At 54.5% G+C, this 24,749-nt stretch overlaps 1 protein-coding gene across 1 annotated transcript in view; it reads right to left on the bottom strand.

Moving 5' to 3' along the window:
* PREX1 (phosphatidylinositol-3,4,5-trisphosphate dependent Rac exchange factor 1) overlaps positions 1 to 24,749 on the bottom strand; it is a 182,020-nt gene that overhangs the window by 22,695 nt on the left and 134,576 nt on the right. The window contains exons 11-23 of the mRNA XM_079783577.1: positions 22,402 to 22,502; positions 20,974 to 21,077; positions 20,731 to 20,780; positions 18,665 to 18,740; positions 12,397 to 12,469; positions 8,889 to 9,031; positions 7,504 to 7,596; positions 6,421 to 6,569; positions 4,534 to 4,619; positions 3,469 to 3,605; positions 2,677 to 2,797; positions 489 to 676; positions 56 to 217 (exon numbers count right to left, since the gene is read on the bottom strand). Coding sequence (XP_079639703.1) covers positions 56 to 217; positions 489 to 676; positions 2,677 to 2,797; positions 3,469 to 3,605; positions 4,534 to 4,619; positions 6,421 to 6,569; positions 7,504 to 7,596; positions 8,889 to 9,031; positions 12,397 to 12,469; positions 18,665 to 18,740; positions 20,731 to 20,780; positions 20,974 to 21,077; positions 22,402 to 22,502 — 1,483 coding nt within the window. The remainder of the gene's footprint in view (positions 1 to 55; positions 218 to 488; positions 677 to 2,676; positions 2,798 to 3,468; positions 3,606 to 4,533; positions 4,620 to 6,420; positions 6,570 to 7,503; positions 7,597 to 8,888; positions 9,032 to 12,396; positions 12,470 to 18,664; positions 18,741 to 20,730; positions 20,781 to 20,973; positions 21,078 to 22,401; positions 22,503 to 24,749) is intronic.

The following is a 24,749-nucleotide window of genomic DNA, read 5'->3' as shown; positions in this document are numbered from 1 at the left end:
TGTGGTGGGTTTTAACATTGATAACCAAAATGCCCCAGGTTGAGGGTAAAGGTACCTCCTGATAGCAGGCAATCCTCTGGCCAATGCTCTCCAGCTTGATGTCGCAGATGTGACGAAACTCGAAATGGGACATGGTCCTGATATTGTTGCTCAGGGCCATGAGCCGCCCACAGTTCTGCACAAACACACTGTCATCGGCAGCAAAGGCCTCCAGGATCTGCAGAAACATGAACTCCTGAGCACACACTCTGCCCCCAGGAGGGCCTTTAGCAGTTTATCTACAGAGATTCCTGTATGCCTCACAACACCCCCATGAGGTCAGGTCTATTACTGGCCCATTTTGCAGATGCGTGAACTGAGGCTAAAGAGATTAAGTCCCTCTCCTAAATCCCATGTCGTGGGGCAGAGACTAGAATTCAGGGCTCCAGGCTAACTCGGAGGAAATGGGAATCAGGCTGCTCCACCCCCAGGGCAGTGCCCAACAAGACCTTGGCAGTGAGGCCGAAGCAGCCGCGGGGCTCCACGATCTTCTCCAGCACGTGACACTTGATGCCCGCTGTGCTCACGTACTCATACACCACGCCATGCTCCAGGTGCACATTGTCCACGTTCAGGCTCACCACAGGGCTGTCCTCATGCAGGCTCAGCTGGGCACCCAGGGACAGCAGAGGGAAGGCTGAAAGCCAAAAGGACAGTCAACCCTGAAGAGAGGGCTCCACCCCACAGCCAGCCAGCCCCCTGGCCCTGCACCACGGGCAGCTCCCGTCAGACAGATGGGAACTGAAGCCTGTGCTGCAGCTCTGTTCGATTTTACCAGCCTGCTATTGTTCACACCTTGTCCTAGACTGTCCCGCTAGAAATCAACCCGTGTGCCCTATTCCCAGTCTATGTGGCTTAGAAGAGGCCCTCCCACATTTGCATCATTCACCAAAGGCACAAGCTGAAGAATTCCTCTATTCACAGTGACTGGCTCAGGAATGAGCATGTGACCCAAGCTGGGCCAATGAGAGTCAAGTCTAGGACTTTGGTTGGATCTACAAAGAGCTGGAGACATTCTCTTTTCAACTGGATTCCAAGCTGCCAGAGCCACCACATGAATAAAACAGCAGGTAAAAGGAAAACCAACACAGAGGGAGCAGAGCTGAAAACCAGAGAGAAAGAGACTCCTTATGAGACTCCATAAAGCCCTGGATGGAGCCGGATCTGAAGCTTACATGACCCTACCCAGACTTTTCCGTTTCCTGAGTTAATGTTGTCATGTAGCCCAGATACAGTCCCAGTTAACAGGGGCCCAGAGAGGCTACCTGACTCCTCAGAGGCCACACAGCTAGGGAGTGACATACCTAGAAAACAAAGAAGGCACTACATAATATACAGTGAACTAATGCATGCAGTAAAGAGAAACAGAATAGAATGAGGAGACTCTGGGACAGAAGGGCACTCTGAGGGGGTAACATCTGAGAAGAGAGGTGAGTGAAGTAAGAAGTACTCCGAAAGAGAGCATTCCAGGCAGAGGGGACTGCAAGTGCAAAGGTCCTGGGGTAGGAGTACATTTGGTGCTGGAGTGGATGAAGCAGAGAGGGCAAATAGGAAAGTGATGAGAGGTGAGGCTGAAGACCATGATGAGGACTTGGTCTTTGCCCTGAGTCAGGGTGGGAGTCATTGGAATGTTTTGTTCTGTTTTTTCAGAGCAGCCCATAGGAGGAGAGGTGAGGCGGGACAGGGAGGACAGTGAGCAGGCGACTGCAATCGTCCTGGTGAGACAGGATGGTGGCTTGGACCAGGCAGCAACGGAGGTGGTGAGATGCATGAGGAAGACAGGGGCAACAAAGGGCGCTTCTGGAATTAAGGTGGAGGGACACAGAATAAAGAGAACAGTTGAGGGGACTCCAAGATCTAGGGCCTAAGAATCTGAAAGATGAAGATGGGAGGCTCGGGGGAAGCTCAGGCGTTTCCATTTTGGGCAGGCGGAGTCTGCGGTGCCTGTTAGACACCGGAGCGGGCCGGGGAGGAGGTAGAAAGACAGGTCTGGAGTTCAGGGTTGAGGCTGCACTAGGGAGATAAATGTGGGAGCTCGTAGTAGGCAGAATAATGGCCCCAAAGACAACCCCATCTTCATCCCTGGACTGCACGCTCTCACGTGGCAAGGGGAAACGACGGCTGCAGATGGAATTAAGGTTCTAAGCAGATGGCTTTACAATGAGGTGATCCTGGATGAGTCAGGTCGACCAAAGTAATCACAAGGGCTCTTACATGGGGAAGATGGAAGCAGAAGAGGCAGAGTTAGAGAGGTGGCAAGGAGAGAAGGGCTCGGGCCAACATTGCTGGCTCCGCATATGACAGAAGGGGGCCGTGACGCAGGGAACACAGGCAGCTTCTAGAAGCTGAAACAGGCAAGTAAATTAGGGCTCCCCTCGAGTTGCAAAGAGAATGCAACCCTGCTGACACCTCGAGTCTAGCCCCGCGAGCCTCCTCTCGGACTCCGACCTCCGGAACTGCAGGAGGATAAATGTGTGCTGTGTGAAGCCACCGGGTTTGTGGTGCTTTGCTAGAGCAGCAATCAGAAACTAACACAGAACTGATGGCAGCAAGATGGGCTCACAAGGGAGTGAGGACACAGAAGAGGACCCAGCTCCCCGCTGGAGTCTCTATCTCTCTGCCCGCCTGTCCTGTTACCTGAGTCGGGCTGGTCTTCCTCCCGGGCCCCCTCACCACCTGGGTCCTCGCCTGGGGTCTCCTGGCTGGCTCGGGCCTCCTGAGCATCCTCATGGGTGTGGTAGATCCACTGGTACAGACCCTGTGAGGGGAGCAGAGCAAGAGGGGCAGCCATGGCGCTGGGAGCCAGGGAGGAAGGGACGGGCAAAGGTGCGAATGCTTTTAGCCTGGCGGTGACACCTCCTTTGGAGAGGCCCCCAAGGCTTCACTCCGGAACCTTCCTGAGGGACCTCCAGTCACCCTCAGCCCTCACCCTCTATAGTCTATACTCCACACAGATGCCAGAGGAGGGGAGAGCCCTTGAAAATGTACGGCGGATCCATGGGTGCAGAAAACGTGTCTCTCCTGTGGCCCCAGGGCCTAGAAAAGTATCAGGCACACAGCAGGTGCTCAATAAACACTCAGATAACCCGATAAATAAGTACCACCTTCCACAGAATCCCAGCCCCTAACCCAAGTATAACATCAATTTTTACCATCAACATAAGCATTTGCCCAACATGCCTATGTAGTAAGAAAAGAGGGTCTTATCACACCCATTCACAGCTGTGGAAACAGGCCATGAGGTATCACAGCCCAGCTCCTCCTATCTAGGGAGGCAGAGGGGGCAGAGGACCTAACCTCAGCTCAGTCCCACCAGCCCTACCTGACCCCAAACACCATGATGCCTTCAGGCTTCTTTCCAGAGAAAGGTGGCCCTCAGCCCCACCCGCTCACCAAGCAGGGCTCCCCTGATCCCCTCGGGTGGCTTACCAGGGCCTCTTCCCGGCGGTTTCGGAATGCCTGGAAGTGCTCCAGGACATCTGGGGCACCGTCGTTCATCACGTTGTTGCCGTTGACCTTCAAGATGCACTGGCCAGCACAGAGCCCTGCGGCCGCGGCCTCTGACCCTAAGGGAGACAGGAGTGCTTGAGGCTGAATGCCAGGCGGAGGGCCTGAGCAGTGTGGACAAGGGCAAGAATCCAGATGAACACTGTCCTCCACTCATCCCCAAACACTCCGCCTCCATCCCTCCCACCCAGGAGCCACTCTCTGACCCACTCCAGTGGGCAGGGCAGGGACCAGCATTCCCATTTTGCAGAAGTAGAAATTGAGGCTCAGAGAAATAGCAACGAGTTTCACTCTAAAACTTCATCTCCTTTAAAATCCTGCAACAACCTGTGATACTGAGACCAGGATGGGTCCCATTGGGTAGACAGGAACACAGAGGCTCAGAGAGGCAAAGTAATTCTCTCAAGGTCACATTGCTAGAAGCTAGGGTCAAACCCAGGTCTATAGGACTCCAAATGCATGTTTTCTCAGCTATCCCACAATTCCCAAACTGTAGGCCTTGGACCCCAGGGTTCTGTGTGGTTAATATGAAGGGTCTGTAAATGCAAGTGAAATGCCAAGCTTTGTCTGTACATGAAATAATACCAAGCCCATACGCTGTGATGGTTGATGAGCACAGGCCTGGACCCCAGGGGCTTGGGTTCAAACCCTGGCTCTGCCACTAACCAACTGTGTGACTTTTGGTAAGTTCCTGCCTGGCAATGAGCTTGAGCTGAGGAATACGGGTCTCTTGTAGAGTAAATGGGTATTTTTCACCTTGCCATAGTCCTCACCACTCCCTCTTGTCCTCCTCTCAGTTACTCCTTTGTAGCTGCCTGACCCCCATGGGTGTTCGCATTGGCAAGCCTTGGCCTCAAGCAAAGACAGTAAGTGCCAATGGTGCGCTGTGCACACAGGCCTGGTGGTAGTGGTTTGGGCGGCTCTGCACTCCTATCACACACACGGATGGGTCTCCCGAGCTCCCCTGTCTGTTAGGCTCCCACTCACCTCTCCCGACAGCATAGACATAGGGCGGGGCAGCTCCACGGATCTGGAAGCACAAAGCCTCGGGATGGTCAGGGACTTTGATGATCCTGCGGCAGGCAGAAGCAGCCATAAGGAAGAGCAGCATCACTCCCAACAGCCCAGCGGGCCACGCTGAGGAGCCCCCGCCTCCAGGACTTCTGGGAAATCCAGCCCAAAATAATAGCAGTGCCAGGCTTTCCAGCTCCCAGATAGACAGAGAAACCTCGCTTAGCCTAACCAAAGCCCGCCCCACCAGGGCCTCCAGTTCGTCTGGAGCACGGCCTGCCACAGAGCTGCAGTCCACACACAGAAATCCCGATCACCCTCTCCCTCTGCCCTCACTCCCAGTGGGAGGAGGCCTCTGGGGGGCCAGAGCAACACCTCTGCCAGTGAAGTTCTAGGCAACCATCATGGATGGAAGGGTGAGACGTGATCCACACAGCTTGGCGCCGACTCTAGAAAAAAGCCCACACGTGTCCTCTAGGGAACACGGTTTGAAAGCCGCGGTCATGGCCATCCTGCAGGTGGGACACCAGAGCCGAGCAGGTGGCCCCTGCTCAGGACTGTGCAGTGGGCACCATTCACCCAGGGGCTTCGATGCAGCTGCCTGCTTCCCCAAGGGCATGTCCCCCACCATGGCCTCCAGGACCGTCCCTCCCGTCCCCACCAGCCAGATAAAGCCAGGCTCTTGGGATCCTGTTCTCAAACCCCAGGTGTTGCCAGACTTAAGACGGGCTCATTCCACTTGGGTGACTTCTGCCACTTCCACATTCCAGCCACCCAATCAATCATTTTCCCTAAACTGACTTGCCTTTCTACTGAAATGATCATATTAAAACTTCCCACCCCGCCTGTCAACAGGAAACTGGGAGGCATTTGCCTTAAATAGAAGGGAGAAGTGGAAACCAAATGCACGATTTTTAAAATAGAAGATGTTTCTCCCTGTACCTATATCTGGTATCCAACCACTTCTCACCGCACCCCTGCTGCCTCGCAGGCTGGTCCAGCAGCCTCCTCACGGCTCCCCGGCTTCCACCTCTGCCCCCCACCATCTGGTCTTCACCTGCAGCCAGAGGGACTCTGCCAGAACTACATCAGATCATGCCTCGCCTTTTCTCAGAGCCTCCAAGTGGCTCCATGGTCATTACTATGGACACAAGGCCCCATTGTCTGGCCGACCTCATCACCCATCCCTCCCTCCCGCTCAATGAGCTTGAGCTGAGGAATACGGGTCTCTTGTAGAGTAAATGGGTATTTTTCACCTTGCCATAGTCCTCACCACTCCCTCTTGTCCTCCTCTCAGTTACTCCTTTGTAACTGCTCTGCTCCAGCACATCCGCTTCCTCACTATTCCTCAAACACACCAGCCAGCTTCCTCCCGAGCCTTTGCATTGGCTGTTTTCTCTGCCTGGAGCCCTCTTCCCCCACAAGTCCCCTGACTCCCTTCTTGCCTCCTTCAGGTCTTCACCTCAGTGCTCAGTGGCACCCTAACCACCATCCCTCCACACCGCCCATCTCTTTCCCAGCTTTATGTATCAGCCCACACTTACTACCAGCTGGTTCAGTATGCCTCTCACTTCTCCACTGTTTGTGTTAGTCTTGTCTCCTGCTCTACCCTCCAACCAGACTGAGATCTATGAGGGGTAGAAATGTACCCATCCAGACGTGGCCTGAAGCCCCACCAGGCACAGCGGGCGCATGATCAACACCCGCTGAATGACTGAAGGCAGCAGCCTCGTGTCCTGTACCCGAGAATGAGCCCCACCCACGGGGATCCGGGAAGGCTCGGCCCCCACCATCCCCAGCACTCAGGCAACTCCTCGACCTGAGAGGAAGGTCGATGGGCACTTGGCCCCTGGGGACACTCACTCTTTGGCCTTGGTGGCCACCAGGAGGCGCACGGGGCGGCGGGAGCAGAAAGACTGGTTGAGGATGGACTCCACCTCTGCGAAGGGCCGCAGGAACACCAGGTCCTCGTTGATGGAATAGATCTTCCTCCCCACCTGCAGGCCAGCCATCTTGGCGGGGAGACATGCACACCAGGTTGCTAGTCTCCTGTCCTCCTCACAGCCCCAGCCCCAGGGACTAAGCATGACCAGAGTGACCCCCAGGGCAACCAGTCCCCCTGTGTGGTAAGCAGTCCCTCCCCTCTGCAGGCTGGTGAGACTGGTTCTGGCCAAGGAGCTATGAAGGGAAGCCGGCTGGAGGCACTAACAGAAAAGACGTTTTCCCTCGAGGAGAAACTGCTGTGGCCCACCCCTGCTTCCCACCCTGCCGTACAAGGACAGGAGGCATCGAACTGGGGCAGCCCCTTTGTGACCAGGAGGGCATGGCCAGCCAAAGTCAAAGAGATGTTGACCCTGAACCAAGACTTGCAACCACCTCCTTCTAACCACTTAGATCATTAGAAAAGCAAAGTCCTATGGCTCCAGCCACTGTGGGGCGAGCAGGTGGCTACTTGCAGCCAAACGCATTCCTAATCACTACACGGACGCAAGCAGGCGCCTGGACATGACAGGTGCCTCTCCCTACCCAGCCGCACACCCCAATGAGCAGCTGCGAGGACCTGGGGCTAAAGCCTTGGCCTGCCACAGACTCGCTCTCCTTCCTCCTTGCAGACCTTGTGTCCATGACAGCAACAAACTTGTCTTATTCAGGCCACGGAGGGTTAGTTTTTTCCTTATCACAGCGGATTCACAATCTCTTCCTTGCACCTCCCCATCAGGCCAGCAGAGGGTGCCAGTCGCACACACACTGGGAGGACCGCCCAGAGCAGAAGGGCTGTCCCAGCTCCAGGAGAAGGTCGACAAGATAACCCTGAACTCAGTTTCCCCACATGGACAATGAGCGAGCGAGGGAGGAAGGACATTCCAGGATTTGCTGCCTGCCTCAAGGAATGTGTAGAGAGACGCCTCACTCGCCTACCCACACAGCCCCTCCGAGAGGCCTCACCTCGGCCAGAGAGCCCCTCTGGACCGACTTCACCACCACAGCCTTGTTCCTCTCCTCGATGTCGAAGCCATAGTCGTCCTCCTGGGGCAGGATCTGTGGGCGCGAAGTAGGAGAGACCCGGTGAGGCAGTGGAGTCGGGAGGGAGGCCTGGAGCCAGCCCTGCCTTGGCCCCACACGGCTCCTGTGATCCTACTGGCTCCTCAGGCCCCAGATCTACAAGGGGGAAGGGTGCGGGGTGGGGAGCATAACAGAACAGAATAAACAGCACCCAAGACACACAGTAGGTGCTCTATACCTATCTGTGAAGACACACCACCTAGTTCGTCCCTCCATCTGGTGCTGATTTCGTATTTGTTTACTTTTCATCACCTGTCTCCTTTCTCCTCCCAACCTAAGGGCAGTCTCTCAGTCATGCACCACTGTCCCTCCACCTGCTGGCATGCTGCAGGTGCTCAATAAAAATGCACTGGTCTAGCCCGGCCGGTGTGGCTCAGCGGTTGAGCATCAACCTATGAACCAGGAGGTCACGGTTCAATTCATAATCAGAGTACAGGTTTCGGTTGCAGGCTTGATCCCCAGTGAGGGGCGTGCAGGAGGCAGCCGGTTAATAATTCTCTCTCATCAATGATGTTTCTATCTCTCTCTCCCTCTCCCTTCCTCTCTCTCTGAAATCAATAAAAACATATATTTTTTTTAAATGTACTGGCCTAATGAACAAACTAAATCTAAAGGTGTCCAGCCACCCGAGAAGTACTGCAGGAGAGAAGTTAATGGAGCTGTCTTCATATTATTCAGAATTTGGCCCCAACCCTGGCTGCGGCAAGAAACCTAACCTCTCTGAGCTGTCTCTTAATTGCTCAAGAGACATTGGGGGGGGGGGGGGAGGCATTGAGTGAAGGCTGCTGCTCGCGGTAGACAGAGCAACAGGACCTGGTGGGCTTGGCAGGCAAACTATCTGAACAGGCTGCCAACACTCTAACGTGTTAGGGTTTTCAAATAAATGTTCTACCTTAACTGCAAGGACATGGACAGCAACTGGACAGACAGGGTGCCAGCCCAGAAAACCTAAGGCTTTGGTCTGCAGGGTGAGTCATCTCAGGAGGCCGTTCTCTCTGCAAATGCGAGGCTGGGATGCAGGGTGGACAAGGGGAGATGGGAAGGAAAAGCAACACAGCCCCGTAAGCTCGATCTCCTTTGTGAGGAAGGCAGTCTTGGCCAGTGGTGACCTGGCCTCCTGGCAGCATTGCCAGCCGCCACCTAGAATCACCCATGCTCTTGGGTGCTCCAAGCCGAGACCACATCTGAAGGTCTTCCAGCCACATGTGAAGCCATATCGGAAGGAGGGTCTGGGGAAGGAAGTCGCAGCAGCTCAGCTCTGCTCCTACCAGCAGGCGCTTGGCCAGAATGTTCTCCACCAGCTTGAAGTCGTTGCGAAGCTGTTTGTTCTTGCTGCTGGTCCCCTCCATCTCCTCGTCTGCGTGGAAGCGGAAGTACTGCGACTCGTCCTTGAACTCGCTCTTCTCCAGCACTGCAAACCCACAGACACACAAGCACGTGGTCAGGCGCACATGGGAAGGTGTCAGCCGCGTGCCAACTGGCAGCCACGGGCCGGAACCAGCCCCTGGACAAATTTGGTTTGGCCGGCACCGTGTTTTATTCAATGGAATCACGTGCCAACACTAACGTATTAGGATCTTTCACATAAAAGTCTGGCTTTCTAACGTCTCTTGAAAAATCTGAACTTGCCCCACCTGCTATAAAGACATACTGCAAAGCCACAGTAACCAGGACAGTGTGGAACTACCACAGAAACAGATGAAGAATCCGTGGAAGAGAACAGAAATCACATAAGAGGACCGTGTGTTTACAGGAACTTAGTATGTGATGGATGATGAATGATCACATGGAGAATTCCAGATGGTGCAGGCAACCCATCTAGGCAGGGGGCGGGGGGGAATAAAATGGGATCCCTACTCACACTTATACCACAATAAACTCCTGATGGATTGAAGACCTAAATATGAACAGGAAAACTAAAACTCACCAAACAAAATGCAGGAGAATATCTTTGTCCTAGGGTGGAAAGGGGATTCAGGTTCAAACCCTCCAAAAAGCCCTGTAACTTCCTTTCAACAAGAAGGCCACAGGCAGACAGCAGATACAAAAAGCTCCGCAATGTCTAAAGCCAACAAGGAATAACTATCTGGAATATACAAGAAACGCCAACAAATCAACTAGAAGAGGCTGGGAAACTCATAGATGAAGGGCAAAGGCTATGAATGGGCAATTAACAGAGGGGTGAGCTCAAATGGGCATCAAATATTTGAGCAGGAGCTCAACTTCAGTAATGACCAGGAAGAGGCCCCAGGGAGACACTTCGGACCGGGGACCGCCCAACTCAGACCCTGCGGGCCAGATCCAGCCCACGGCCTCCTTCCACAGATCAAGTGTTCTTGGAACACAGCCACGCCCCTTTACCCACGCATTGTCTGGGGCTGCTTTGGTGCCCCAATGACCGAGGTGAGTCATTGCAAGAGTCTGCATGGCCCACAACGCCTAGCGCATTGACTAGCTGGGCCTTTGCAGGAAAAAGCTTCTGGCCTCTGTTCTCTAAGACAAGCCAGAAAAATGAGTAAAAATAACCAGTAACCACCAGTAGGTGACCTGGTCCCTGTGAATTACCATTCAGCTAAGCACCTACTAGTGCCAGGCTCACCACGGATGGCAGCTCAGGTTCACTTACGCCTCAGGCAAGGAAGGGTTTGCTGCACCCCTACGACAGAAGGGGGGACGAAGGCCAGAGAAGCTAAATAAACTGCCCGAGGTCTCAGAGCTTCTCCTGTTCACCATGCTGCCCAGCCTCGCCTGCTGGAGGGAGGCAGGCCCCTGAGAGAAGGAAAACCCGCTGCCTTCGCTTCACCAAGTCCCCGCCACCCCTGAAGACAGAGGCCGCCCGCCAGTGTGGCAACTGAAGAGAAGCAGCAGGCAGCCGTCCCTTCCTCCTCCTCCCTTTCCCGGGATGTCTAGCTGTGTGTGAGCTTCTTTCTCAGGCCACCCCTCTTACCTCTTGAGAGAGCAGACACACAAATTACTGCTCTCCCCAGAGCTCGGGAGCCAGGCCCCAGGGGGCTGGCTGGCTTCCCCCCACTGTAAACATGTGGGAAGAAGCGGCATGATGTTGCGTCTCTGCTGAAATGTTTGGGGACACAGCTGGACTCCGAGTGCAGGAGCTCAGCAAGGTGAGGTATCACCACGGCCATCTTTCAGCTGAGGCGGCTGGCCTGCCTTGTGAGATGGGGCCAGATCCAGGTTCAAATCCCTGCTCAGCCCCTTCCCAACTTCATGTCCCTTTAGCCTCTCTGAGCCTCCATTTCCTCTTGTACGGGGAGGGGGGGGGGGGAGTAACAGCACCAACTTCCCGACGTGGCTGTGAGGATTCAGTGGTGAGCCTCAGTTTCCCCATATGTGCCTGAAGTGAGAGCTGGACCACCAGACTCTCTCTTGGGTCCCTCCCTGAGGACAACTCAGGGTCCCGTGAGCTCAGGTCAGATGCCCCGAGGCGCCACGCAGGCCCCACCTCACCCTCTGCTCTGCACCCCAACCTGCATTTTGCAGCAGCCACAAACCTAGGATTTGGCCCTTTCCTATTTTAGCCTGTTTTTGAGTTCGTGGCAGGGGACAGGGGAGCAGGGGCCGCACCCTGCAATTTCTCTCCCTGAGGGGCCTTGAGAGTGTTGGTATTGCCTGGGAGTCACCCCTCACCCCGCGCCCCCCCCCCCCCACACACACACACACACACACGAATGTCCTCAGCCAGCAGCCTTCCCAGAATAGCAGCTGGGGTGGACCCCTAATTACCCTCACCCACAAATGAGAGGTTCTGCCCAGCTGATTGGCAGGAGGGACGGAGCTGTCAGAGGGCCCCACGGGGAACAGAGCGGCTTCTGGGAATGAGGGACTTTGATGCGACGGGGCCACTGAACAGGAATGGCTGAGGCTGCCCGGACTGGGCCCAACCTGACCTCGCAGCTGGGGAAACAGGCAACGGGGGAGTGAGTGCCAAGCCCAGAGCCATGGGCCTGCTGAGCTCAGAGAGGAGGGGACAGCAAGGCCTCCAGCAGAAAGATGGGGAAACTGAGGCCCAGAGAGGGGCCTGGGCTTATTGGGAGTCAGCGGAGTCAGGCCTAAAAGCAGGGCTGCAGGCTACAAGGCAGGGGAGCGGCCAGGTGACCTTTCCTGTGAGTGGCATACCTCTCCCCCTGCAGAAGGGACAAGAAATTCAGGAGAATATCTTTGTCCTAGGGTGGAAGAGGGGTTCAGGCGCACTGTACTCCAAAAGGCACTGTACTGTCTAAAAGCCAATAAGGAATAACTACCTAGAATATGTAAAAAAAAAATTTAAAAAAACCCTCCAACAAATCAACCAGAAAAGGCTGGGAAACTCATAGATAAATAGGCAAAGGATATGCATCTCATGACCAAGGTCCAGACCTGCTGAGGATGACCAAGAGTGAAGACTGTGGCCACAGCGAAGGTTCCCTGGCACCCAGCTGCGCCCGTTTGCTTCCACATCGCCTGGCGCTTCCTTTAGGCTGCAATGCCGAGCTGAGCTGTGACAGAGGCTGTGAGGCCTGAGACGCCTGAACTATGTACTGTCTGGCCCTTTGCATAGAGTTTGCTGACCTCTGAGTTACAGCACAAAGCGGAAGCCAGGAGGAGGAACAGCCAAAAGGCCATCCCAAGTCCCCCGCCTCTGACCTCCACCTGGGTCCCAACCATGCTTTCTCTGGGCCTCAGTTTCCCCTCCCTGTGAAATGCAGCAGGGCCCAGGGTCCAGGCCGCCTCTTCTGTCCAGGACAGACGGAGGCTGGGCGGAGGGGAAGGGGTGATTACCGTGGTGCATGAAGCCGTTGTTACACAGGCCCACGCCAAGCGCCACTGCTTCCTCCCGAGTCTGGCAATCGCCCTGGAATAGAACAAGGGTGGGGAGAGGGGCGGTGTTAGGTGGACTGGCACCCGAGGAGCTGTGTGAGGCTGGAGAAAAGGCCCCCACCACCCCTAGCATGGACAGGGAATTGTGTCTGTTTTATTGACAGAGGTACCCCCCAAAACATGTATGTGATTGTTATTAATACACCCCAAACAAGAGTATTATTTTATTGTATTTGCAATAAACACATTGAGTAGTGTGTGACAAACACCACAAAAGGGGAATGGAGGTTTTAAGTAGCAGACACTGTTGGCTGCCTAGAAACCACCCTCTCCAAATCCTGCAGCACTGAAACCCTCACTGTTGTGGACGGCAATGAATCCACCCAGACAAACGCAATGCCAGCCTCCCTTGCAGTTCAAGGTGGTCCGTGAGACATAAACAGAAATCGCTGGTAGGGAACTCTGGCAAAACCCCTTTGTCCCTGGCCCTTCCTTTCTCTTCTTCTGCCTGGAACAAAGATGTGATGGCTGGAGCTTCTGCAGTCAGCCTAGACCTTGAGGACAGAAACACTCCAAGGACAGCACCGCAGAAAGAGGTATCATGAGGCGACCCGAGCGGCTCTGAACTACCAGCCTCGGTTTTCTCTCATAATACAGAAAAATAGACCCCTAATTTCTTTCAGACTCTGTAGCTGGATCTCTGATGGAAATCAAGTTCACTTCCTAACTGACCTAGCTCTAGCCAATGAGACACCTGGGGAAACCTACAGGCGATTCTGGATAATCCCCTCCTCCCTGACAAAAGGGACAAGCAGCCCGGCCCCTCCCTGCCTGGGGGAGAGTCACAGGAGGCAGTGACGCAGGGGGTTGTGGGCGATCTCATGACCAAGGTGCAGACCTGCTGAGGATGACGGAGTGCAAGAAGAAAGGCTCTTGATATGTGGCCTGACGATTATGTGGCGTATCTGCCCAGGCCACTGCTTAACTAGGTTTTCTGTCCCTGGTGCAGTTTAAACAGGGGGATCTGGCTCATCTCAGGGTTTCTCCGAGAAAGTGGCATTCAACCCGAATCTGAAGAATGACCAGGTGTGGCCAGTGTGCTGGGCTCACCTTTGGGGGCCAACCCTCCCATGTCGAATGTCATCTTGGGGGGACATTCCCTCAAGGGTTGCCACTGCCCCCCCTCCCCCAGGCCAGGTTGAGGCGCATGACCCATGTAAGGCCAGTGCGATGCTCCGTGCCCCAGGAACATGACTGAGTGGAGGAACCCCAGGATCAGGAACAACTGGAGCTGGTTCTCCCGAGAGCAGTGTCCTGCAGACGGCGCCCCTCAGCTCCGGCGCCCGAGAAGACGGGAGTTCCCCGAAGCCAGTTCTTTCTAAGGCCTGGCTCCTGGGTCTCGCCTGACCCTGTGGGTGCCGCATAACCTCCCAATGCACCATCTCCCCTGTTTTCACTCCTGAAGTTAGCCAGAAGCTGCTTCTTGCAACCCACATGTTCAGGCAAAGTGTGTGAGTTGTGTGTGCGCATGAGGTGGGGGGAGGGGACCTGTGGGTGGGGGCAGAGCTGACAGGCAGAGGAAACAACGAGAAAGGTCTAGCCGTGGGATGAAGCTTGGAGCGGCTGGCAAAGAGAGGGTGAGCGAGCAGGTCTGTGTTGCCTGCTGAATCCCAAGGGCCTGGCATATAGTAGGTGCTCAATAAATATGTGTTGACTAAAGGTGTTGTCCGCAGGGGCCAAGTCATGCAGGAGCTTGCAGCCAAGTCAATGAGCTTCAACTATGTTCAGACAACCTCTCATTTACACAACTCCCCGAGGGGGCGGGGGAGGTCCTAATGTATGGGGACAGGAGAAGATCTGACGTTGGGTGGTGAGCACACGGTGCAATATACAGCTCTTGTAACATAGAAACCCACTCCTGAAATCTATATGATCGTATTAACCAATATCACACCAATAAATTTAATTTTTTTAAAAAGGATGAACAAAAACCAAAAAAATAAAATAACTCCCAAAGTGAGACGTTCCGAGAGGCCCTTGCCAGACACAGACGCGCCGGAGGCCTGGGCTGTCCCAGCCTCCCTGAGCATCGGAGGGGCCAGGGAGGCAAGTTCCCAGCTACAGGAGAAGTGAGGGCCAGAGCGGCAGAGCTCAGTCTGCCAGGACTGGGGCTCAGACGCAGAGCAGAGGGCCTGGGGGACCGCTGGCCTCGGTATGCTGCTGCATTGGCTGACCCAGCTGCCGAGAGGAAGACGGATCTCTCCTGTGGGACCCCGGGCCCGTGGCTGCAGGGCTGGCAAGCTCGAGTGCTGCTACGGGAGGGAGGCCGCCATCCATGAGAGAGGCGGAATCCAGAGCAGCCACCCCCCAACTGTGAGGGGCCAGCAGGGGAGGCACAGCCGGGGCCCAGCTCGCAGCCTGGGGGCCTGGGCAGCCGTCTGGAGCCCACCTGGCTTTCTGAGGCACTCAGTCTGGCCTCCCAGCCCATCCCTGCTCCCCTGCTCCCCGAAGGGTCCTGGAGTGGCCCACAGGGAGGCTCCTACGTTAGAACAGCTGTGGGATTCTCGGGTTAACAGGGAAATCCGTTGATCCGGGATGCACCCATCACCTGAAAAGTCAGCCCCCACCCCACGCCCCATCGGCTGTGGGGAAACCACAAGTCACCATTTCCCTTCCCGGAGGAAGGACAGGCACACACACCACACTCCCCCATCCTCTCCCCGACTTGCCCCCTCACCCCCAAAGCTGGGAGCTCCAGCAGTACTGGCCTCCTTGCTGCTCCTTCCACACACTTCACGTGACCCCACCTCAGGCCTTTGCACTAGCTCCTTCCTCCCCCTCGAATGCCCTGCCCTGGCTTTTCAGGTCTCAGTACCTACGTCACCTCCTCAGAGTAGGTCTTTCCCCAACTCCCCTAAAGTCGTCCTCCACCACCTCCCCCACACACCCTCTGGACAAATACTCATCCAGTTCCGCTCTCCTCCCCTTAATCATATCTGTGCTGCGCTTGTCACAGCCTGAAATGCACTGTCCCTTCAGGGCGCCGCTCTCGGGGAGGATCAGCCCGATGCTCCCTGCCCCTGGGGTCCTCTCACTGCCTACCACAATCTATACTAACAAAAGCGTAATATGCTAATTAGACCGGACGTCCTTCCAGACGAAGCTGGGGCTCCGAGGGAAGCCCTCGTCCTGGTGGCCAGAGGAGGGAATCCCGGGTCAAAGGTGCCAGAGGGAAGCCGGTTCCAGCACCCAAGGGAAGGAAGGCCTACTCTTGCACGAATTTCGTGCATCGGGCCTCTAGTCTCCTAATAAACACATTTGGTTTAAGGTCTGTCTCCCACTAGAATGTCAGCTCCCGTGGGCAGCAGTAGTGCCTGCCACGTTTACCCCACATCCCCGCCCTGAAGCACAGTATCGAGCAATTAGTGGGCCACGAAAAATGTCTAAGGAATGGACTGGATGAAAGAATGGAAAACCCAGTTTGGACACTGACCCTGAACTCACCTCTGTCTGCCTTGGTTTCCGTGTCTCTAAAATGGGAGCCATCATCGTGTCCACTCTCAGAGTCTTGTGAGGACTAAAGGACATGTTCCCCGTGAGACTCTTGGCCTAATGCCTGGCGTGTAGCGAGCACTTGATAAATGTCAGTGATTCTTGCTCGGCTATTTCTCAGTAGGGAGGAAAACCTCAGAATGGAGGGAGCAGAGGCAAAGCAGGATTGGAGAGCGAACACAGTGGGGGAACTTACAGAGGGCCTCAGAGGGCCCCTTTGCCCATGAATTCCAAAACCCGTCACAATGCCCAAGGATGCCTCTCACCACCGACCGCATGCCGGGCACTGCACAATCTCACTTTTAATATGTTTTTATGATTTCAGAGAGAGGAAGACAGAGAGGGATAGAAACATCAATGATGAGAATCATGGATCAGCTGCCTCCTGCACATTCCCCTACTGGGGATCCAGCCCACAACCCAGGCAGGCGCCCTGACTGGAAATCGAACTGGGACCTCCTGGTTCATAGGGCGATGCTCAACCACTGAGCCACGCCGGCGGGCTCACTTGGTCCTGATGGTAACCCGGAAGCAATCACTCTTATTAACCCCATTTGATAAGTGAAGAATTGAGGTTACACTGTGAGGACGGGATCCTTTCGGAGCTGGACCCTCCCCCAAACACTATGTTACACGTAGGGAAACGGAGGCTCCAAGAGGTTAGGTACCCAGGGCTGCAGCCAAGGCTCCAGTCCTGCCCCTGGTTATCCAGTTTCCTCAGCCACTGCCTCGAGCCGCCAGCCTGGCCCTTTGTCTGCTCCCACCCTGGCCCGGGCCCCCTGTACTGAAAACCCTGCCTCCGTCAGCACATGCCATCTGCCTGATGGTGGAGGTCCGTGAGGAGGGCACTCGGGCACATTTCTGCTGAGCCAGCACAGGAGCTGGCAGATCTGTGCCCTCCCACCCCTGGCTCCCGGCCTGTCCCAGCTCTGTCCCGCCCCAGCCCACTGACCCCTGCCCTCCAGTTGATGACCACAGTCTGGGCTGCCCCGGAGCACAGGTAGCACAGCCCAAAACAACCGAGCAGAGAGGTGAAGACGGTGAACTCTGGAGCCAGGGGCCCTTTGAAGCACTTTAAGTGACCCACTCATTGAATCTTCAAAATAACCCAAAGGAGACGGGAAGGTTTTTTAGCTTCATTTTACAGGTGTGGAAACTGAGGCACGGAGAAGTTAAGTAGCTTGTCCAAGATCACTCAGCTAGGAAGTGGCAGAGGTAGGACTTGAACCCAGGTCAGCCTGGCTGTAAGTAAAACATGCTCTGGGCTGGTTTCCTGGGGCCCTAGGGATGGTGTAGCACAGTGGTTAGATGTTCTGTGGTTCCCAAATGTGCAAATCTGACATCAAATCCAGACATTCCAGACCTTGGGTCCTACATCAGCGCAAACAGATTAAAATGCACCCACATCCTACATTAAATATGTTTTTTGTGGCTTGTACCATATTTCAAAGGAATCTTCTAAACTTGCTTCTGAAGGTATTTGACGCCAAGAAACAATTACTTTGCAGATTTGCTGTGATTTTTAGGCAGCCATCATGAATTTGTGTGACATGAGAAAATCCAGCCAGCACAGTGTTTCTGAATGGAGTGGGGTTTTCATGATCGCTAAATGAAGGTTGACATAAAGCTGGAAATGTTTAAACACATATCCACTTTGATTTTGCCGTCGTCTCCTCATCTCTGGAGCCGATGCGTTCTTTTTACAGATTACGAATGAACATTCTTGCAGGCTCCCCGAAAAGTTTGCAGAACTAAGGCACAAGTGGGTGAGACAGGCCTGTCTGAGTCCCCGCAGCTTTGCTGCTACGAGGCTGTGTGCCCGAGACCAGGCACATGGCCTCTCTGGGCCCCGGTTCTCCCAGCTGTAAATGGGTTGGGGGACGCAGTGAGATCATGCTCAGAGCCCAGGCAGTGCCTGGCACAGAGGACGTGCCCTGTGAACGGGAGCCATAAAGGACAAGAGACAGGCAGACAGGAGTGTCCGTGGAACAAACACCTTTGGGAAGTTGCAGCAAAATTGATGCATAGACTTGCCAAGCCTCGCCCAGCCCCTGCCCCCTGGGAATGTATGTGAAAGCAGTAACTTGGCAAGTTCCACATGGAGGCTCCAGGATGAGACCAACTCATCCCAATTGGCCCAGGATGGTCCCAGTTTTAAAATCGAAAGCCTTAAGGTGGCAGCAACCCAGTGTCCACTGACTGATGGATTGATAGAATGTGGTCTATCTGTACAATGGAATGTGGTTCAGTCTTAAAGAGAAAGCAAATTCTGGCACATGCAGCAGCATGGATGAACCCTGAGACATAATGCTGAGTGAAATAGGCCAGACACAGAAAGACAACTGCTATATGATTCCACATACTAGTATACAGGGTGCCTCGAGCAGTCAAATTCACAGAGAGAAAGTAGAAGGGTGGTTGCCAGGGGCTGGGGCGGGAGGGATGGGGATGGGTGTTTAATGCGTTCAGAGTTTCAGTTCTGCAAGATGAAGAGAGCTCTGGAGAGGGCTGCACAGCAGTGTGAATGCACCTAAAACCACTGAACGGTTAGGATGGCAAGTGTTATGTGTATTTTACCACAAGTGAAAAAAGTTTAAGAAACAAAGTCCTCGAAGGTCTACATCCCGTTAGCCTCTCAGTCCCAGGCAGACCTCGACGGTGGTCACGGAGTCCTCACCTGAGCCAGCAGCCAGTCCACCAGCTTGCTCCCAGGCAGCACCGACTTGTACGTCTTCAGGTGGTAATCCCGGTCTCTGTGGAGAGGAGGGAGCGCATCCTGAGCGCATGGGGGAGCAGAGGCGGGAGCAGATGTTTTCCTGCCCTAGTGCTCTGGATCCAAGGTGCCAGGCTCTCCAGGCCTGGGGGCAGGGTGAGGGGCTGGGGACAGCACTGGGCCCGGATTCCACATCTCACTCTCAGGGCAAGACCCCCTTCTCACCCACAGCGTGACGGGGCAGGAGTAAATGGCTCTCCGTCTCCTCTCTCCAGGGGCGACTTTGCCCCCCAAGAAACACCTGGCTGTGTCTGGAGACACTTTTGGCCATTATGACCGGGCGAGAGGCGGAGGGGTTACTGGCATCTAGCAGGTGGAAACCAGGGATGCTCAGGACGGCTCTCAAATACGGAATTGCCCAGCCCCAAGGTCAACAGCACCGTGACTATAGAAAGCTGGTTTCCTCTGAGTGATGAGGAAAACTCTCATTCATCCTTCCCATTTCTGTTTTGTTGTGAACATCCTGTCTTTAAAGGTAACAAACTACTCCAACGTGGCCACGCTCTCCAATGGCCAGGGTCGGGAATCAGGACTGAGCAGAGGGCCGGGCCTATGACAGTCCTGATTCTTTCCGAGGTAAGTGCCCCAACCCCTGTGGCCTCTGAACTCCTGCTGAGTCTTGGGAGGAAGGGTTCCGAGGACCTTGCAACCAACTGTAATAATCTCTCAGCCTTTATGTGGCCGGCCCATGCCGAGGCCAGTGAGGCCCAGCTGGGGAGTTTTTCTCGGGTTTCGGGGAGCTGGGGAGCCCAGCAGGCTGGGTGATGGGTGAAGGAGGGGCCCTTCTGGGACTTGCAGGAGACGAGCAGGGGAGGGGCTGAGGAGGCGGAGGCAGGTCTGGAGATGAAAGTGGTTCCCAGGACCTGACCTCCAATGAGGCCAAAGGCCAACAACGAGGCCAGCAACTGTCAGGAAGGGCCCCTCCTCTCTGCTTCTCTGAGAGGTCATAGAGCTGTCAGAACAGGGGGACACGGGCACCTGGACCTGGGTAAGAACTGGGTCAACCTCTCTGACCCTTCATCCACAACCATAAGCCTCGTGTAAAGAGAACAACCACTCGCTGGTATTTCTACGGCGCTCCTCGGTGCCGTGCACCATTCAAATTGAATCCTCGTGACAACCCAAGAGGCGTGAGCTATTCTTATCTTATGCCCATTTCACAGATGCAGAAACAGAGGCCAAGAAGATTCATTACCTTTCAGCATTTACTACTCAACAAACATTCACTAAGTGCTACTTTACCCCAGGCCGGCACTCTCCAATATGTGGCCATTTTTCAATCAATCAAACTTAAAAATCACATTCCTCCATCTCAAGGGTTTGAGAGCCACAAGGGACTGGAGGCGACTGGACTGGACAGCACAGGTACAGAACATGTCTATCAGTGGGGAAAGGTCTACTGGACAGCACTGTCCCAGGCGCCAAGGGTCTTGGGACACAGGAATGAGCAAATTCCCCACCCTTGGTGAGTTTACAATTCAGAGGGGAGAAAAGAACAGTAAACAAATAAACATATGTCAACTGACCTACTGACAATATGACATATGTCGTACTGACAAGTTCAAGAAGAACACCAAAGTGAGGTAAGGAGCATAGTGCATGCCAATGGTGATGCTTTATTAGGAAGGTGGTCAGGGAAGGCCCTCTAAGACATCTGAAGGAAGTGAGGAAGCAAATATGCATGCACATAAGGGAAGAGGGAACAGCAAGTGCAAAGGCCCTGAGGTGGATCCTATTATGACCCCCCTTCCACAGAGGAAAAAGTAACTATCCCAAGGTCACACAGTTGGTACCTGGCAGGCTAAGATTCAAATGCACCACCATGCTGCACTGTTTCCCAAAAAACTCACTCAACCCTAGTCACAAGCCTGCAGGGTAGGTGTCATTATTAGCCCCAGCTGATGGAGAAGGCTGGGGCTCGGTGCAGTGATCAGTGAAGGTGAAACTGAAGTTTGGAGAGAGTAACTTACTTGATAACAGGGGTATAGAGGCTGTGAAGACGGCAGTAAAGCCTTACACCCTGAAAGAAAAAAAAAGGGGAGTCTGGGATCAGGCCATATCCTTCAGGGGCTCCAAATCCAGGCTGCTGGGAGAGGTGGCTCCCCGGAAAGAACAGGTGTGGGAGGAAAAGCGGGGAGGAGGAGAGGCCGCTGGGGCCTGCTCTGTAGTGACTGAGGGGTCAGGATGATGGGTCAGGGTGACAGGGTCCCTACCTTGGACATGATGTCTTCCAGCTCACTCCGGGCCTTGTATGTGCCATCGTCGTAGCGGAAGCGGTACATCACCTGCTCGTTCTTGAACTGGTGCTTGTCAGAGACTAGAGGGACCCAGGGGGCAGTGAAACACAGCAGGCCCCCTCGGCCCCAAGCCCACCATCATCCCCCCTCCACTTGGCCAGGCTCCGTGCCAAGCAAGATTTCACCGAGCCTCCTGCCCATGCTACGTGCGGGGCCTTGCGGAGACTTTGGGTCATGAGAGGCCCAGAAATCCCCCTGATCCAGCCTGTGTTGGGACCCAACGGGCCCAGCATCTCCTTGGAGCTAGATCACCAAGGCTTGGGTGGGGACCAAGTGTGCTGGGTCTGAGACCACACCGTCAGGATTTATGGAACCATCTCTACACAACGGCCTTGAGCAACCCTTCGTGTTTCTCTCTCTCTCTCACGCCCCACTTTGGATCCATTAGCAAACCTTGTAGGCTCTCCCTTCAAAACATTCAGAATCTGACTCTGCACTCCCACTAGGTCCAAGCCACCTCCATCTCCCTCGCAGCTGCCTCCGCGCTGGGCGCCCTGCTGCTACCCTTGGCACACAGTCCACTCTCCGCATGGCAGCCAAAAGGATCCTGCTCAAGTCTGAAGCTAGGCGGGTCTTTCCTCCACTCAAAACTCAGCAGTGGCTTCTCCACATGTCACTCAGAGTAAAGCCAAAGGCTCGACAGTCCCCTATTAGTCCCTGGACCCCATCCCCCTGAGCACTCCCCTGGGCCCTGGGCCCTCTGACGTCATCTAACACTCCCCCTGCCCACTCCGCAGAAGCCATCCTAGCATCCTTCTTGTTCCCCGAACAACCACGTACCCTTCTGTCCTGAGGACTTTGCACTGGCTGTTCTCCCTGCCTGGAACCCCAAAGCCCACCTGGCTCCCTCCCTCTCTCAGGTGCTGGCTCCATCCTCACCTTCTCAGTGAGGCCTTCCCAACTCGCCTATTCATGATGAACCCCACTCCCTGCTTTCTCTCCCTCCCTAGCACTTGCCACCACCTGTATACACTTATTTGTATTTATCTTGTCTACTGTCTTCTCCCCACAACTAGAAGCTTGGCCCCATGAGGACAAGAGTTTTCATCTGTCCCGTTCACCGCTATGTGGACAGTGCCTGGCTCCAGATAGGCACTCAGTAAACTTAAGCAGACAGAAAACTCTACTCCTCTGCCCCTATCTTTTTGAGGTGTCCCCACATTGCTGCTACCCTAGGAGAACAAGCAGTTTTATAAGGGCATCCACACTCCTGGGACCCCACTGTGCCAGAGAACAGGGTGGCTGCAGAGAAGTATAGAAATAGCCTCTGAGTCTGTGGAAATAGCACTGTAGGGGTCTGACCTATTCCTACCCCTTCGCCCACCAGGCCCCGCCCCCACTCACCATGGTGGATAATACCATTCTCCAACAAGGCTTGGCCCAAGTTGACTCCTTCTTCAGTTTTGCTGATTTCACCAATTTCCAGGAGCCAGGCAACAAACTCACTGCCAGGAACAGAAGATGTGGTTGAGAGGACTTCCCCAGTCCTGGCCCTCAGGGACCAGCACTAAGCAGGCTTGGCCTCACCCGCTCCTGGGAAGGACAGCTAAACTTCCCTCAGGGAAGCAAAGCTTAGAGGGCCACAGCCCTGGGGGTTGTGCTGAGGCCTTGTGATTCTCCCCATGACCAATGGCAGAGACCCCCAGCCCTGCCTCAGGCTGGCTGGATGGCTGGCTGAGTAGATGGAAAAATGGGAGAGTGAGAGGATGGGAGGATGGATAGATGGACACATGAGTGGATACGTAAATGAATGGAAAGTGAATGAATAAGTGGATGACTTCACAGAGAAATGAATAACAGACGGCTGAAAAGACTGGTGAGCAGGTGGGTGGAGCGGAACATGAGTAGGTGGGTAGGTGATGAGTAGAGAGGTAATTGGGTAGATGGGTGGGGAATGGATGATGGATGGCTAGAGGGATGGATGGATGAACAGGAGGAATGAAAAATCAAACAAGCAGGAAGAAATACGGGTCCAGAAAGGTAACTGTGGAGAGTCAGGAGAGTTAACAGTGATCACATCATGTCAGCCTCCTACTTAAAATCCTCCAATGGGCTTCCCCATTACTGTCAGAAGAAGAAGAAAAGTCTGCCCACATGAAATCAAGGCCCTGCAGAAATGCCCCGTCCTCACTGACCCGTTCCCTATGCCTTTCACTGATTATGCTTCAGCCATGCCCACCTTCTTTAAAAAATGCCACGTTCCTGCCTGCCTCGGGGCCTTTGCATTTGCTGTTCCCTCTTCCTGGAAATACTCTTCCCAGCTCTTTCAGGTAGCCCCTCCTTTTTATCATTCAGGTCTCCGCTCCAATATCAACTCCTCAGGGAAGCCTTCCCTGACCACCTCATCCAGAGCCGTCCCTTAGCCCCACACAGTCCATCCCATCTCTTGGTTTTGCTTCCTTTTGAATGCTGTAACTGCCTGAAGTGGTACTATTTGCAGATTTATGTGTGTGTTTATCAGCCATCTCCCCCAACCAGAATGTAATCTCCATGCCCTCTTATGCATGGCTCCACCCCCTGAACCCAGAAGAGGGTCAAAAAAGCACATGAGGGCTCAATAATTGTGTATTGAACAGATGAAGGAATGAACCATTGAGCAAGGAGGAGTGTTCTGGGACCAGGAGGAGGACTCAGGGAGGAAGCGGTGCTCATCGGCCACAGGAAAGCCGGCAAACCCAATGTGACCACCCCGTGGGGTAGAGGCTCAGTCAGACCCCAGCTCCCGGCTCTTGGCAGTGCACTCAGAGCTCAACCCACTTGAAGTCAGCAGGAAAGGGGAGAGCCGGGAACGAGCTGTTTCCGCCTCGCAATCTGTGTTCAATGAAAGCAGGTGGCAGCTGGCCAGAGCACAGAGCTCTCCTGCTTATCGAAACCAGCTGTCCCGCCTCCAATTACAGGGCCAGAGGGGGGCAGGGCTATTTTTAGCTTTCCAGGGTTTGCTGAGCAAAGACCTGCGTTGTGTGTAGGTAGTGGTGTGTGCTGAGGCATTCAGAGAGCCCCGGGTGCAGGCCCAGCGGGGGAGCATAGAAGAAATGGATCTATTGGTGGAACAGGCCCCCAGGTGGGGAAGAGACTGCTCAGGGTCCTGCCCATCCCCAGTTCCATTCTCTAAGTCCCAAAACTCAGAGACAGGGAGAAAGTTGCCCACAGCTAAGAGAAGTGAACAGATGTTGAGTGCCCACTCTCGGAAGCTGGGGGCTCAGCGTCCGGCTGCCCACTCGCTGCCCCATTGGGGGCCGCCCCTGGCACTGACCCCAGCCCTGTGGCCAGGATTGGGGGTGGGACAGGAAGTACCCCACAGCAGATGCTAGGACAGAAGACAAACCAGAGGACAGCAACTGGGACCACGTTTCTGCTCTAAGCCGAGACTTGCTCCTTTTTAGAGGACAAAGGAGGTTTCACAGCTTGCTGGGCAAATTTGGGCAAGCCACTGTCCCTCTCTGGGCTTTCACACGGTCCATCTGGCAAGGGGTTCACTCAGGGGCTTTCTGGATTTAACAGGTAGACTTTTTAATCATACAAAACCTTAAGCTGGGATCCAGTGTGCAAAACCAGATAAAATTCACTGCTGGAGACGGGAGCCACTTCTCAGAGAGGCTGACTACGGCTGCATGGGAAGACTAAGACATCCTATGGCTTTTCAAGAAAAGCCGGAAATCCCGCATTTCCTGTGAAATCTCCCAACTGGTAAA

The sequence above is a fragment of the Cnephaeus nilssonii genome, assembly GCF_951640355.1.
Source record: "Cnephaeus nilssonii genome assembly, chromosome: 11".
Classification (NCBI taxonomy): domain Eukaryota; kingdom Metazoa; phylum Chordata; class Mammalia; order Chiroptera; family Vespertilionidae; genus Cnephaeus; species Cnephaeus nilssonii.
Note: the sequence above shows the minus strand (reverse complement) of the source record. Positions and strands in the feature narration are given on the sequence as shown.